Source organism: Diabrotica undecimpunctata, chromosome 3 (assembly GCF_040954645.1).
Source record: "Diabrotica undecimpunctata isolate CICGRU chromosome 3, icDiaUnde3, whole genome shotgun sequence".
Classification (NCBI taxonomy): Eukaryota; Metazoa; Arthropoda; class Insecta; order Coleoptera; family Chrysomelidae; genus Diabrotica; species Diabrotica undecimpunctata.
This window is the reverse complement of record NC_092805.1, coordinates 16,503,305-16,517,546: the sequence shown is the minus strand read 5'-3', so window position 1 is coordinate 16,517,546 and position 14,242 is coordinate 16,503,305. Positions and strand designations below refer to the sequence as shown.

Below are 14,242 nucleotides of genomic sequence, written 5' to 3'. Positions count from 1 at the left end.
TGACAAGTTGTACAAAGTGAGACCTTTTATTCAAATATTAAAAGAACCCTTTATCGAATCTTTTTCTCCAAGCAGAAATATTTAAATTGATGAAAGTATGGTTGCCTTTAAAGGAAGGACTACTTTGAAACAGTACATGCCAATGAAACCCATAAAAAGGGGTATAAAAATTTGGGCAATGGCGTGTGCTAAAACAGGTTACATTATCAATTTTGAGGTATATCAAGGACGAGAACCTTGAGAACAGACTAACGAACATACTCTAGGTAGAGGAAAGAGCTATACTGAATTTAATTAAAGTTTTGGAAAAAAGGAGACACTGCTTGTACTTTGACAATTTTTTACCACACTTCCTCTTATGAATAAGTTATCAGAACTAGTCATTTTGGTTGTGGAACAGTAAGACAAACACGAAAATATTTTCCAAAAGCACATTTAGTAGATGACAGAAAAATGAAAATGGGTGAAATTGATGGAGTTGTCTGCAATGATATTACTATAAGTAAGTAGAAGAACCATTGTAGACTACAATATGTATCCGGGCGGTTTTGATCGGTTTGACCAACGAATGCAAACATACTCAATAGCTGGGTAAAGTCGTCGATAGTGGATGAAGTTATTTTATTATCTTTTCGATGCATCCATAGTAAATTCTTACATACTTATAAAGAATCTCTTAGGCACAGTAACAGTAGAAAAAATGTAATATCTCACATTAGATTTTTCTGCGAGAAAAAAAGTTGGGAGGCCATTGAGCATGGAGTATTTTCAAAATTTTGGTCATTTACTCAGAAAACCACGCAAAGACCATGCCAGCAGTGCTCAAAAACGGGATTACAGAAACGCAGTGATATAGAGTGCGTAAACTGAAAAGTGGCTTTGTGCTTGGATTGTTTTAAACCATATCATTCAAGTGCCTGAACTATTATTTTTATTACAATATTTTTGTTTGTTTATTAGAGAGAGAATAAGACAATTATTATTAAGTATTAATGAAGTTATCACACAACTTTTTCTGCAAAAATCCGAATGCCACCTCTCACAACCACCTCAAAACAGATCCTCCCTGGTCCAATAAATTTATGAAAAGAAACATAATTTGCCTATTAAAATATAAGTTTATCGTGAGCATTCTTAAAAATATTTTTCAAAGCTAATTCTTAATGTTTTACCTACACATATTTTGATTTTTTGGGATTTATAATAATTGTTAGAGAGACATTTCGACAATTCATAGGGTCCTAATAATCTGTAATTCTATTTTGTATGTTTAATATAACCATTTTAATCCATCCACATGCTCCTATATTAACCGAAATTTTAATATAAAGGACAATGAATAATGTTGTACTGATATCCAATATTTACCCACCGATTTTAATCAATCAGTGTAACATGACAGCAAAATAAAAATTACGGTAATGTACAAAACATGAAAAATTACAGTGCCGATGATAATATAAAACGTATTGATGTTTGTGCTTTATAGATTAATGTCATTTTTATATGATTGTTTATTTGTTTATGTACCTATACTAATATTTTTATGTATTGGGTGATTACTGATTCAATACTAAATGAGTCGATTAAATAAAAAAAATATGACAAGGAAATAAAAGATTCATAACAAAAAAGTGACTTTTTAACTAATAGTACAGGTAAATAAATGTCACTTAAACAGTTAATTGAGTCGTTATTACCGAATACTTAATAAATAATTTAATTATTATATAATAAAATATTAAATAATTATTAATAATAAGAAAGCTACAGAGAAATACACAAAAATAATAATAACTTTAAGTGTCCCATTCATTCGTTGTTGGTTCTTCTCTTCTAGCGTCTCAATATGTTTCTTTCCCATCTTTACATAATACTTATATATTTATATTAATAATATTATTACTTTGGTAACACTTCAAATTTCCTTTTGCCATCATAAAAGCTATTAATAACTAGTAGGTATTGTTTTTATCTGAATTTTTATGACTATCAGAAATATCATAAAATATAGTTCAGGAGCCATATAGTTTTAACTCTTGTTTCTAATTGTTACAGAGCTGTCTTTACCAATACCCGTGAAACTAAGAAGAAAGATAGAAAGTAATTCTATCGTGATAACTGAGGTGTTGAATAAAATTATTAATTATGCATAGAAGCAATGTCCTCATTAAGCAAATCAACTTAATGTAGGAAATAAACATAAAAATAGAGCAAGCAAAGAAAAAGAAATGCAATTTTCCCGAGAATATAATTTTCTGCTTGATAATAAAAGAATAAAAATTTGTAAAACGATGTTTTTAAACACGCTGTGTATATCAGAAACCTGGGTTACAACTGAATTGAAAAAAATTGGAGAAGGTGGCACTTTATAAAAGGATATGCAGAGACGCCCAATAAAATTGCAGAAGATCTTAAGGAAAGTGTGAGAACTCACATTAAATTTTTTCCATGAGTTCCTTCCCATTATAATAGAAAACATTCAAGGAAAATGTATTTGGAATATGGTTTAACTATTAGTAAAATTTACAGAATGTACAAAGAGCATATTGGAACCAATTTAGTACAGATTGCAAGTGAACGGCAATATCGTAAAATTTTCAACTCCGAATTAAATATAGCATTCTTTAAACCAAAAAAGGATCAGTGTCAACTATGCATGGGTTATACAGATGCTGATAATGACATAAACTTGAAATTGCAAGAAAAATATGACTATAGTGTATTTTTATGTATGAGAGAGTAATAAAACAATAAATTATGTATGCAAAGCCCTAAACTGTTGATACGGGTGACTCAATGAAAAACAGATATTTGTCAACAAGTTTACAGAAGTATATAGGAAAACAATTTTAAATTGAGTATGACCACCAGGTATAAAGGTTGGAGCAGAATAGAATACAATAGTTGTGAGGTTTACTAATCCCTAAATAAGGTTGCCAGTGTCGGAGTGATGGAGGTTAACAGGTACTAATGAATTTGCAAGAAATGTAAGATGTTTATTTTATTGGTTATATATAACCAATCAAAGTTTAATAAGTACCTACCTATTTGCAAAATAAAGTTTAATTCTTTGCCTATTTGCAAAATAAAGTTTAATTCTTTAGATAAAATAAAACGTTTTATTTTATCTGAAATGAGTGCATTCCACAGAAAATGTGATAGTGGGTTTTTCCATTTTGTATATAGGAAGGTCCAAGTGGCGTATTCAAAATTATTAACAGTTCACTAAAAGTAGGTACTTCAGTTGCAAGGTGCAGTTTATTGTGTATACTAGTGTTATGGAAAATTTGGAAGTGTCGTGTAAACGCCGAAAAATTGGTCCTCTAACAGTTAATGAAAAAACATTAATATTTAATTGTTTTAAATCATTTACAGACAAACGTTTATGTGAAAGTGTTGATGAGACCGTTGAGTTAGTTAGCAGTACACTTGGTGTTGGGAAATCACGATTTACAGAGTTATTAAAGAAGAGAAATATGGTAGTTTTCAAATGCCACGTAATGCTCCAGGGAAACCAAAATTTCAAATAGAATATCATTTTAAAGAAGGACTTCGACGGAAAGTGCATGAATTCTTCTTTAGACAAGAATTTCCAACATTGGATAAAGTTCTTGTCTCAGTTCGAGATGATAAGGATTACCCAGAAATGAGTCGAAGTACGTTATGGAAACTTTTAAAAGAAATAGGCTTCCGCTGGAAAAAGAATCCCAGAAAGTCTATTTTATTAGAAAGAAGCGATATTGTCATATGGAGAAGACATTTTCTAAGAACCATAAAGGAAATGAGAAACCAAAAAAGAAAAATATTTTATCTTGATGAAACATGGATCAACGAGGGTCATACACCAAATAAATTTTGGCAGGATGAAACTGTTACAAGTCAAAGGCACGCTTTTGTAAATAACTTATCTACTGGTTTAAACCCACCATCAGGAAAGGGACGCAGGCTGATAATAGTACACATTGGCAGTTCAGACGGTTTTGTTGAAGGTGGTTTATTAACTTTTGAATCAACTCGTACCGGTGACTACCATGAAGACATGAACGCTGATGTCTTTCAAGAATGGTTCGAACAAATGATAGATCTTCTTCCTAAGAACTGTGTAATAGTAATGGATAATGCAAGTTATCACTCCAGACTTATAGAAGGACTGCCCACAACCAAGTGGTTAAAAAAAGACTTGCAGAATTGGCTGAGTTCAAAAAATATTACGTACCATCCCGGATCTATAAGAAAGGAACTTTATTCGTTGTGTGCCCTTCATAAAGAAAAATTTAAAAAATACGAAATTGATGAAATTGCCAAAAATCGTGGAATGACAGTACTTCACAATGATCCCCACCATATCATTGTGAATTAAACCCGATTGAACTGGTATGGGCACAGATAAAGAGTGAAGTTTCAAGAAAAAATACCTCTTTTAAAATTCATGATGTTAAACAGTTGTTTTTGGAGGCCGTAAATAATGTAAAACCTGAAAACTGGGAAAAGGCAGTAAATCACACTATTAAAGAAGAGGAAAAAATGTGGAAGCTGGACAATATTACTGATAAAATGATCGAGCCAGTTATTATAAATCTTGGTTCTGAAAGTTCATCTTCTGAATCTGATTTGGATTTGTAACAAGTAGCTGTAAGTTTTATATTAATATTTTTATTCATCTATTTAACATACCTTAGACGGTTTTAAAAACTCTTTTTCTCTTTTGTAATTTTTAAAAATTAAAAAAAATGTGAATTTTTTAAAACCCTTTTTAATGTAGGCCACTCAGTTCTAATATAGTGTGTGATAAAAGAGGTCACTTTTGTTTACATACACATAACACTTTATAACACTGAAATAATTCATTTATTTTTTACAATTATTCAAAGTAATTTTTCAATTAATCTTGAGCACGCCCATGGAGTGGTCGGAGCTACCAGTTAAAATTATGCTAATTACTCTCTCGTTCATAAAAATAAACTATAACAAAGTTGCAGTCCGAAAATTGAAAGATGTGGATAAAGAACTGGGGATCCCCAGCTACTGTGGATAAAACTTTATGTGTTGCGTGTTTTGACCTGCAAAATGTATTAGTTATCCCTTAATCAGAAGTAAGTACATTTTATTATAAAAGTAAAATTGCCACCTATAATTTTACAGTCTACGACATAGGTAACATTAAAGGATTCTTTTACGTTTGGTATGAAGATTAGGAACCAAATGAAAGTAATAGTTGCTTGTTAGACTTTCTGAGGACACAAAAAACTAAAGGGGTTGAAGGTGTCATCTTATACTCCGACAATTGTGGGGGGTAAAATAGAAACCGTTTTATTTTCTCCATGTTTGCTTATGCTTCTAAAATTCTCAATATAAAGATAACATATAGTCGGTTCGCTATATTTACGCGGGTTTCGGATTAACAAAATTATGCTAATGACTCATTGATAACCAGTTGCAGTAAACGACTTAAAGTCTATCAAACATACTGATGGAGAAGGGAAGCGACATCATACGGTCATCAAGTTTTACGTCTGCCACCGTATCATTGCCAGTTTAATCCCATCGAATATATATGGGGAATAGAAAAACAATATTATGACAACCATATTGGGCCTAACGGTTATAGCGACGACGCAGGTCGGGAAACTTGGCGAAAGGCACTTTCAATTGTAACTCCAGAAGTGTGGTGCAACTGTATATTCGGGTACACGTAAACTCATCACCAATTACCATAAATACCCTCGTACATAGTACAAACTCATCACCGCCATAAAAGTAGGTTTTTCAAAATAGACCCTAAGAGATCGGTAAACTGATCACTGGCGTACCTGCACCCCGGATCAGGTATAGATCATAAAATCCTTGCAAACGGCTAGTTTCTGGTAATTTCACAGAATAATCCAAATCCAGATGTCTTAAATGTAACTGCAATTTATTGGTTTTTATTTTATCATTCCACAAAATTCTATTAATAGCTACCTAAAATCATGCGAAAAGAAAAATTTCTCTTCATTTGCCCTTGTTTCTTCAACATGGATAGTGAACTGCTAATTGATTACGTTTTAAGCGAACGCGGACAAAAAATGTTGGTTATGAATAATTTCAAATTTCAATTGCGAAAGACTCTAAAAAAATCGAATTGCCTTTTGTGGACTTGTGCGACGAAAGGGTGTAAGGCTAAAATGTCATACAACTGGTGAGTAGAAATTCTATACCGTTTTTTAGTTGTTTCGCACTGGTTTTCGCAAATCATCCTGATCAAACAGAAAAAAATCAGCGTAATTAAGTTCTTTAAGTTAACTGTAGAAGATGTTTCTTGTAGGTAAGGCATAATATTACTTTGTTGCTGTAAATTACTTTTTCTGATATTTATTACATTTTGAGATTTCTGATTAAATGGTTAAAATCACATATATATATATATATATATATAGTATCCAATTAAGTCGGCACCATATGTGAAACCTTTTTATTTTTAGTTTTATGAATTTGAAATAATTATGTTACATAAAAAGTTTTGAATGATCTAAAACCTAGAATACAATAATCAGATATTAAATTTTTTTTAGTTGTATACGCGGTTTGTAAAAAAAATGAATTGTGGATATTCTCAAGTCTTAATAAAATTCATGTTGTTTAACGAACCGCCTAAATGACTGAAGAATACTAATATCTGATTCTGATGATTGAAGTTCTAGATCATTCAGAACTAGAGATTAATTTTTTTTTATAAATATATATATATATATATATATATATATATATATATATATATACTGAAAAAGCGATAAAAACGCTTGTAGTCAACGCTGATCAGTTAGACTACAAAACACGACTATTTGGGTGTGCAGCCGAAGATAGGACAAAGAAGTACTCTTTTTAGTCTACCAAACTTTCCCAAATCTTTATTTGCATCATCAGGGTTCTACAATAAACAAAATTAGTACAAATTACAGAATAAAAATTATTTTGTATCTTACACTAATTGAGGTTAGTTGTCATGATGTTTATAAAATGAATTGGAACAACTCATCTGACTCCTACAAATAATGGCGAAAACTAACCAAAAAATGTAAAAAAATTGCTTTTAACAGCACTGTAGTTGTGGGATCTTTGTACAAGTTATTTAAAGATAAAGTACAGAAAACTGTACTTTAAATAGTACTTTAAAGTACAGTACTTTAAATTTAAAAATTTCCGCCAATGATGCCATAAAATGTAAAGCTTTTTACGTGTCAAAAATTAAATTTTACTTCGACTTCTATGCACTAATAGCACACTCAAGTTTTCAGCTTTTCCTATTTTTTAGATATTTTATATTTACTAACTGTCCAAAATCGTCTATTATTTTTAAGATAGTCAAATAACGCCAAAACGGTAAGATTTAGACCGAATGTATGCTTAACAAATTATCTCGAGAATTTAATAAGAAATATAAAAATACAATGAAAATCAAATAACGAAGTTGGGGACTACCTCCGATATAAACAAAAATAGCACATTTTGACAAATATTTTCATTTTAAAGTTCACTATCGAAATCCTATGCAACTAAATTATTAGATCTCAAAACCATTTAGATTGGCAGATACGCCTAATAGGCCACACCGTCAGACATATTAATATCTCAGTTAAATTTTAAAGCAACTTGTTTAAAATAATTTCTCAATTTATTAAATTATCACATAAACATAAGTATAACAGGTAAGAGGCAATCTTTCGCATTAGAAACCAGGCAAAAATCCCGGTGATGAGTTTACCTATCTGCGGTGATGAGTTTACCAATCTCCAAAGGATGCCGGTGATCAGTTTACTATATCTCCGAGGGTCTAATAATTTTATGGGGGGCTATATAGTGATGAGTTCGTACACGTCCGTATATTCAAGTGCGAGAAACTAATAGAATATTGGTGGACTCGTGAAAATAAAATAAACGAAATAAGTCCAATCATAATAACCATTAATGGTGATGACAGTGATGATGATGACGATTATGATATTTTTGATGATAATGACTGATTTTCATTTTTGTTGGCAGGTTAAATTTTTTTATTTTTCATTAGAAATTTTCTCCATGGAACAAATATACATAGACCATATTTTCTGTGTGAAGTGTAATATAAAATTATTATTAGGTTTATATTAGCCACATTAGACTCCATTAATGAAGTAATTCTCCTTATTATACTGTCAATTATATAAATGATTTTCCATTATTATTTAATTAAAAAAAGTTATGGATTATTTTTCATTTCATTTGACCAGTTGATATTTCCCCAAAGAGCAGGTAATTAAAACTGGGTACTTACAATAAAATTTTTAATCTGAAACCCGCGTAAATATAGCGAACCGACTTTACAGGTTTTTGGAGAAGGAGCATACTCAGAATGAAGGAGATAGTATGCATGCAGTAATAGATACAGCTAAAAAAGCGACAGGGTGCTGTCTACACCCCCAGTCAATTGATAGCATTAATAAAAATGGTGAAAGTAACTTGCCAAACCTACACAGTAAAAGAAATGTCCCAAGCAGACTTTGTAAAATTTTCTGACATGGTAAAAAATCAGAACTGGAGAATGGGCGAAACTTTTAATCGAGTAAAAATTAATAAAATTCGGGAATTGTCGTGGCTACCAGAAGTACCTAATACTGTTCAATTTAAATAGGATTTTGCAGAAACCCCAAAAATAATATGTCCTATGTCTGAAAAAAAGTAATCTCTATCTGTTGATAGTAAAAAATTGAAATAGAGATTTGCAGAGGTGATCCACCTTCAATACCGCGTTTATACCATAACTTCTTTTTTTCTTTACGGTCAAAGGAGGGAATACAGACGAAGAATGATATACTCCATTCCACGAATATACGACTGTTTTAAATTCGGTTTAAGGTATCGATTTAACTGGTCCAATGTGCTGAACTGTACAATAGTAAATTCTCCCCATTTTTAAATACTGTTATGACAGATATAAACCTTAGATTTAAATATGAAGTCATAATATAAATATAGAGTTGATAGTACAGTAGTTGTAATTCAGATTTTGAAGTATATAATTACTATCATTGAGTTTAGTATTGTATACAAGTTGGTTTAAGTGTAATGTAATGTAAAAGTGTAAAGTGGAAGTGTAACAATACTTAAGTGATTAAATAGTGTAATTTATTTAGTCGAATATTCAATTAGTATTAAAAACACCAAAAAACTTACTTATTCTCTAACTTTTTTTTTCTTTTCGCGCATTTTATATACTGTCTTACGGATTTCAAATTTGCAACCTTCGGGAAGATCTATAGTCTTTGGGGCAAGATTTATATTATGCGACATTTTGTTCACTTTGTCCACTTTTTTTTTGCTTTTTGCAAAACCGACTTTAGTTTTGTTTCACTAATACAGAGTGCATCACACACACGTTTATGTACGGACTGAACTGGTCGCAAAGGGCCCCCGTTGGTTTTCTCAGCAGCAAAATAAGAAAGTACATTAAATATAAAGTTGTCTACATTTAAAACACGTCTCGACATACACCTCTCTTTACCGGACACCTCTATACGGACGGTTTTCAAAACTAAAATCAGTCGGCGATATATGAAACTGTATGTAAATTTTCGTTACTTTTTAATATCTGTAACGATTCGGTACTTTAACTATCAATAGCCGGTATGTTATACCCGTTATTTTCGGAACTTTTAGAGTACATCCACTCAAAACAAACAAATATTTAAAACTAACAAAGTGAAATATTAGATTCTTTTTCTGGTTTCTGAACGATTGTTCTACCAATTTCTTTTTATTTATGTATATTAAAAATGGTATATTTCTTTTTATTACAGTTGTAGTACCTAATAAAGTAATAAAATAGTGTAATATCAAAGAAACCCGGCACGCCTCTGGTGTTTACATTTCACCGAAAACCAACCCAAATGTCTGATGAACTTTGGCTTCATAGACGTCATTTTATTTATTTGTAGGAGCGTTTGCGTAAAAATATAGAGAATAGAGAATATAAAAAGAATAATCATGAATGTGTTGCTTGTGTGAGTCCATTTCAAAAGGTAAAAGAAATAATAAATTAGACTTACTCACAATAATTTTAATTTAACTAATCAGACGACCGGTTTCGCTTTCTACAATATGCAAAGCATCTTCAGGTCACGATACAAAGTTAAATAAATGCTGAAAATAATAAACCCATATTAGGGTATTGTCTAATAAAGATAAAACAAAGATAGGTGATATAAATTATATAAATTACAGTAATTATGCCAATATTACATGTCTGTGGTTTTTCAAAATGAATAAAATGTTTAGGCAGACAAGGTAAGACCCACAAATTGGTAAAATAGTCTATTAAACTGTAATGAATTAATAAATAAACTGCAGAAAACAAAACTTTTGTAGGTGTGTTTATTTAAATGCAGTTCCAAAATTTATCACTAAAAAATTATATTTTTCTTAATATATTCTGTTTTTTTTTATAATAGTTAAGTACTACATTTTTCGTCGGAACAATTTAGGGAAAAAATGACATAAGTACGATCTTTTTGAAAGAAACATTTTAATATGAACTTTATAATTATATCTTAAATTTCACAAATTTGTATATTTTAGAAACTGTTAATCAGTGTTTCTTCTTCTTCGCGTGCCATATCAGAGTTATCCGACGTTGGCGATCACCAATGCGAAAGCTTCTCGATCTTCTGCAATATGGAATAATTGTCCTGTTTTCTTCCTACACCTCTACGGTCCTCTATTTTGGCTTTAAGTTGTAATATTTTATATCGACTTCCCTTACTATATGTCCCAGATAAGACATTCTTCGATGTTTAACAGTCTTTAGCAGTTCTCTATCTTTGTTGACGCTCCTTAGTATTTCATCATTAGTTTTCATAGCTGTCCAAGGTATCTTCAGCATTCGTCTATGAACCCACATTTCCAATGCTTAAATTTTGTTCATGATCGATACTTTTAGCGTCCACACTTCTGCACTATACAAACCAGTGTTTATACTAACTTGTAAATTAATTTTCTCAAAACCATCTATATCTAGTCTTCGTTGTATGAGTCGATACTTTTCAATCGTTTATACAGAAATTAACACAAGTTAGCATTCCTCTGAATAATCATGCATAGCAAAATACGTTTTTAAGACCCGCAATTCGTATATCTTCAGTATCTTGAATAGAGTATACAGACACCGTCTGCATGTTGCATACACTTTACGGAATTAAAAAAAAAAGAATGAATGTTGGCAGAATATAAATTAGATAGTATAGGGCAAAATACTTATCCCTATGACAACCCATGACAAACAACTCTTGAACATTAGAAACGTATAATTGTAATTTATATATATATATATATATATATATATATATATATATATATATATATATATATATATATATATATATATATATATATATATATAGAGTATAATTATATTAACAGATTCCGAAGCATATTCGGAGGTGGTTCAATCTTAGTTAGCGGTGGCATGTTTTGGCGGTTACATCGAGATACTAATTTTAGTTATATTGAATGAATTAATGACGATACAGAACAAACACTTAATTACTCTAACCATTATTCTCTTTTATCAACAAATTGGAGAAGAGAAAATATTTATATAAACCATTACATATACCTAATATAAACAATCTATCAAGATTTTATCAACTAATTATCTATAAATCTATTTATAGGAATACGGTTATTGTTTCAAGAGATACATAACCCCTATCATTAACTTACCCCATTATTCCCACTGCTAAAAGTCTGGTAAACCAACAATATACTATAAGCAAAAAGAACTGCACAACACAGAGTCTGCAAACATTTCTTGTGTTTGAAATTCATTTTGGCGCCACTATACACCACTAAATAAGTCACCCTTTTATATATCACAACTATTTAACAGCCCTAAATTAGAGCACTCCGCGACGATATCAAGTTTGTAAACACATTGACCGGTGCTAGAAATAAACAAATACAAGTCGGCAATGCGCGCGTCTCGATTCGACAAAATCAAGCAGGCGGACGTGCTCTCTACGCGCAGGGTAGATTGGGACTGTTCTGCTCGCGGCTCCATGTTGGTTGGTCGTCGCTCCATTCAATCAAGTGGTTACGGGTGGGGGTAGCAGGGGCACACGCCAGCGTTGGGCCTCTGTCTTTCATGTGGTACCGGTGAGAGAGAAGGGAACAACGATACATTAATCGGATTAGGTCTAGCAAGCTAAAGGCCCTTTAATGAAGTAATCACGATTCTTCAACAGGGATTAGTTTAGAGGGAAGCTTGTTGGAAACAAATTTAATTAGAAGCATTTTATTTGTTTTTGCCGAATCTACAATATTCTGTTCTATAGGCTCATAAATACAAAGATTTACAGAATTTAAGAACAATTTCTTTATTATATGCAAATGGAGAATGCAGGGAACTAACAGTTTTCCCATATTAACCGGTAGTAAATTATAATATGGAAAAGGGACACAATTTTATTGAAAAACCATAGAAACTCCTTTAAAATGAGGGTTTGTACAGTTATTTTTGTAAGTTTGTTGCTTAATACTTGCAACAATAGCTTCAAAAGTCGATTGTTTAAAAATTAATTAATAACTTTTTTTAAAATGCACAAAAAATTTAGATTTCTCGGGAACTGTAGGACTTACAACAAAAACAGAAAAAATGGTAACATGTTTTATAACACAAAATTTTTAAAGTCAGATTCCAAAAAAAATTAAACATATACAAACAAATATAATATACAGCGTGACCCATTTAGATTGGAAACACCTCTATAAAAATTGAAGTTGTTAACCGATTTTAACCAAATTTTTTTTAATGTCATGTAATAAAAAGTCTATTGCCGGACAAAATATGAAATATTTAGTTAAAATATTCAGGCCATTCTACGATACTTTTTCTTCGGCGAAAATGAAGAATTTGTATTAGCAATTGTTTTATTATAAAAATTTCTACGCCACTGGATTTAGAGTGGCTTCGAATAGCTATGACAAAAATTTCATTAAGATATATTTATTAATAACAAACTTATGACAACTTAAAAAAAACTCACTAAGAAAAAACACTCTGTATTAAAGTTAAAAAAACACTCTGTATTAACAGAAACATGGAAACATAATTTTAGTTTAAATCCTAGTTGTCTCTATCAATCCACCATCTAATTGGATACAATTGTCGTAACGTTTATGAATATTTCTTAGTTGTTGGGGAGTAATTTCTGCACATGCCTGTCGAATTCTTGCACGAAGTTCGTTTACGTCTCTTGCACGGGTTTGGTAAACTTTTTGTTTGATAACTCCCTAGAGAAAGGAGTCTAAAATTGTGAGATCTGGAGATCTGGGTGGCCAATCTATCAACGGACTACCCCGACCTATCCAACGGTTCGGAAAATTTTCATTTAGCCATTGCTTCACGGTTCTGGCGTAATGAACAGAACACCCATCTAACTGGATATACAAATTTAATCGTTCATTAATTGGGAGCTCATGAATAGCATCCCACAAGTCGGTGTTTAAAAATTCTAAAAAGTTCTGTGAGTTCAAGTTTTCTTCAAAAAAGAAAGGACCAATAACTCGCTCGTTCAGTATACCACACCAGACATTGATTTTTGAGTATACTGGCTTTTACAGTTTATTACCCAATGGGGATTATATGCTGTCCAATAGCGACAATTCTGTGATGATACTACTTCCATTTGTAGTGAAAGTGGCTTCGTCGGTAAACAACACGTTTTTTAGAAAATTTATATTGTTTAAATATTCCCCTTGGGCCCATAAACAATATTCTAAACGTTTTACTTCGTCGCCTTCTTGTAATGTGTGTAAGCATTTTGGTTTGAAAGGTTTAATATTATTTACCTTAAGACATCGCCGAATACTCCATCGAGGCACATTCAAATATAAACTGGCATTCCTTAAACTGGCTATTATTTCTGAATGTTATTTCTGAGGGTTATTTCTGAAATGATCTAAAATGATTTGATCATTTCCTCTTATTCTTTGTAACGGGTTGTTTTTTAAAATTAGTTTTGATACTGCACCATATTCAATAAATATTCTATTTATTTTGTTTACCGTACCGGAGCTAATATTAGGACGATCCACATGTCTGTCATTAAATATTGTACAAACTTCCCTGGCACTTCTATCGTTATCTCCCAACAGACGTTTAATTTCAATTTTTTCTCTCAAACTTAATCTTGCAGCCACGACACAAAATATTATTAAAAGAATTTGA

The 14,242-nt window shown here is 31.3% G+C and overlaps 1 protein-coding gene across 1 annotated transcript in view; it reads right to left on the bottom strand.

Moving 5' to 3' along the window:
* Positions 1-12,066, bottom strand: part of fng (Fringe glycosyltransferase) — a 510,279-nt gene extending 498,213 nt beyond the window's left edge. Inside the window, exon 1 of the mRNA XM_072525349.1 lies at positions 11,737-12,066. Within this exon, the coding sequence (XP_072381450.1) occupies positions 11,737-11,841 (105 nt within the window). The 5' untranslated portion in view covers positions 11,842-12,066. The remainder of the gene's footprint in view (positions 1-11,736) is intronic.
* Positions 12,067-14,242: the final 2,176 nt, after the last annotated feature.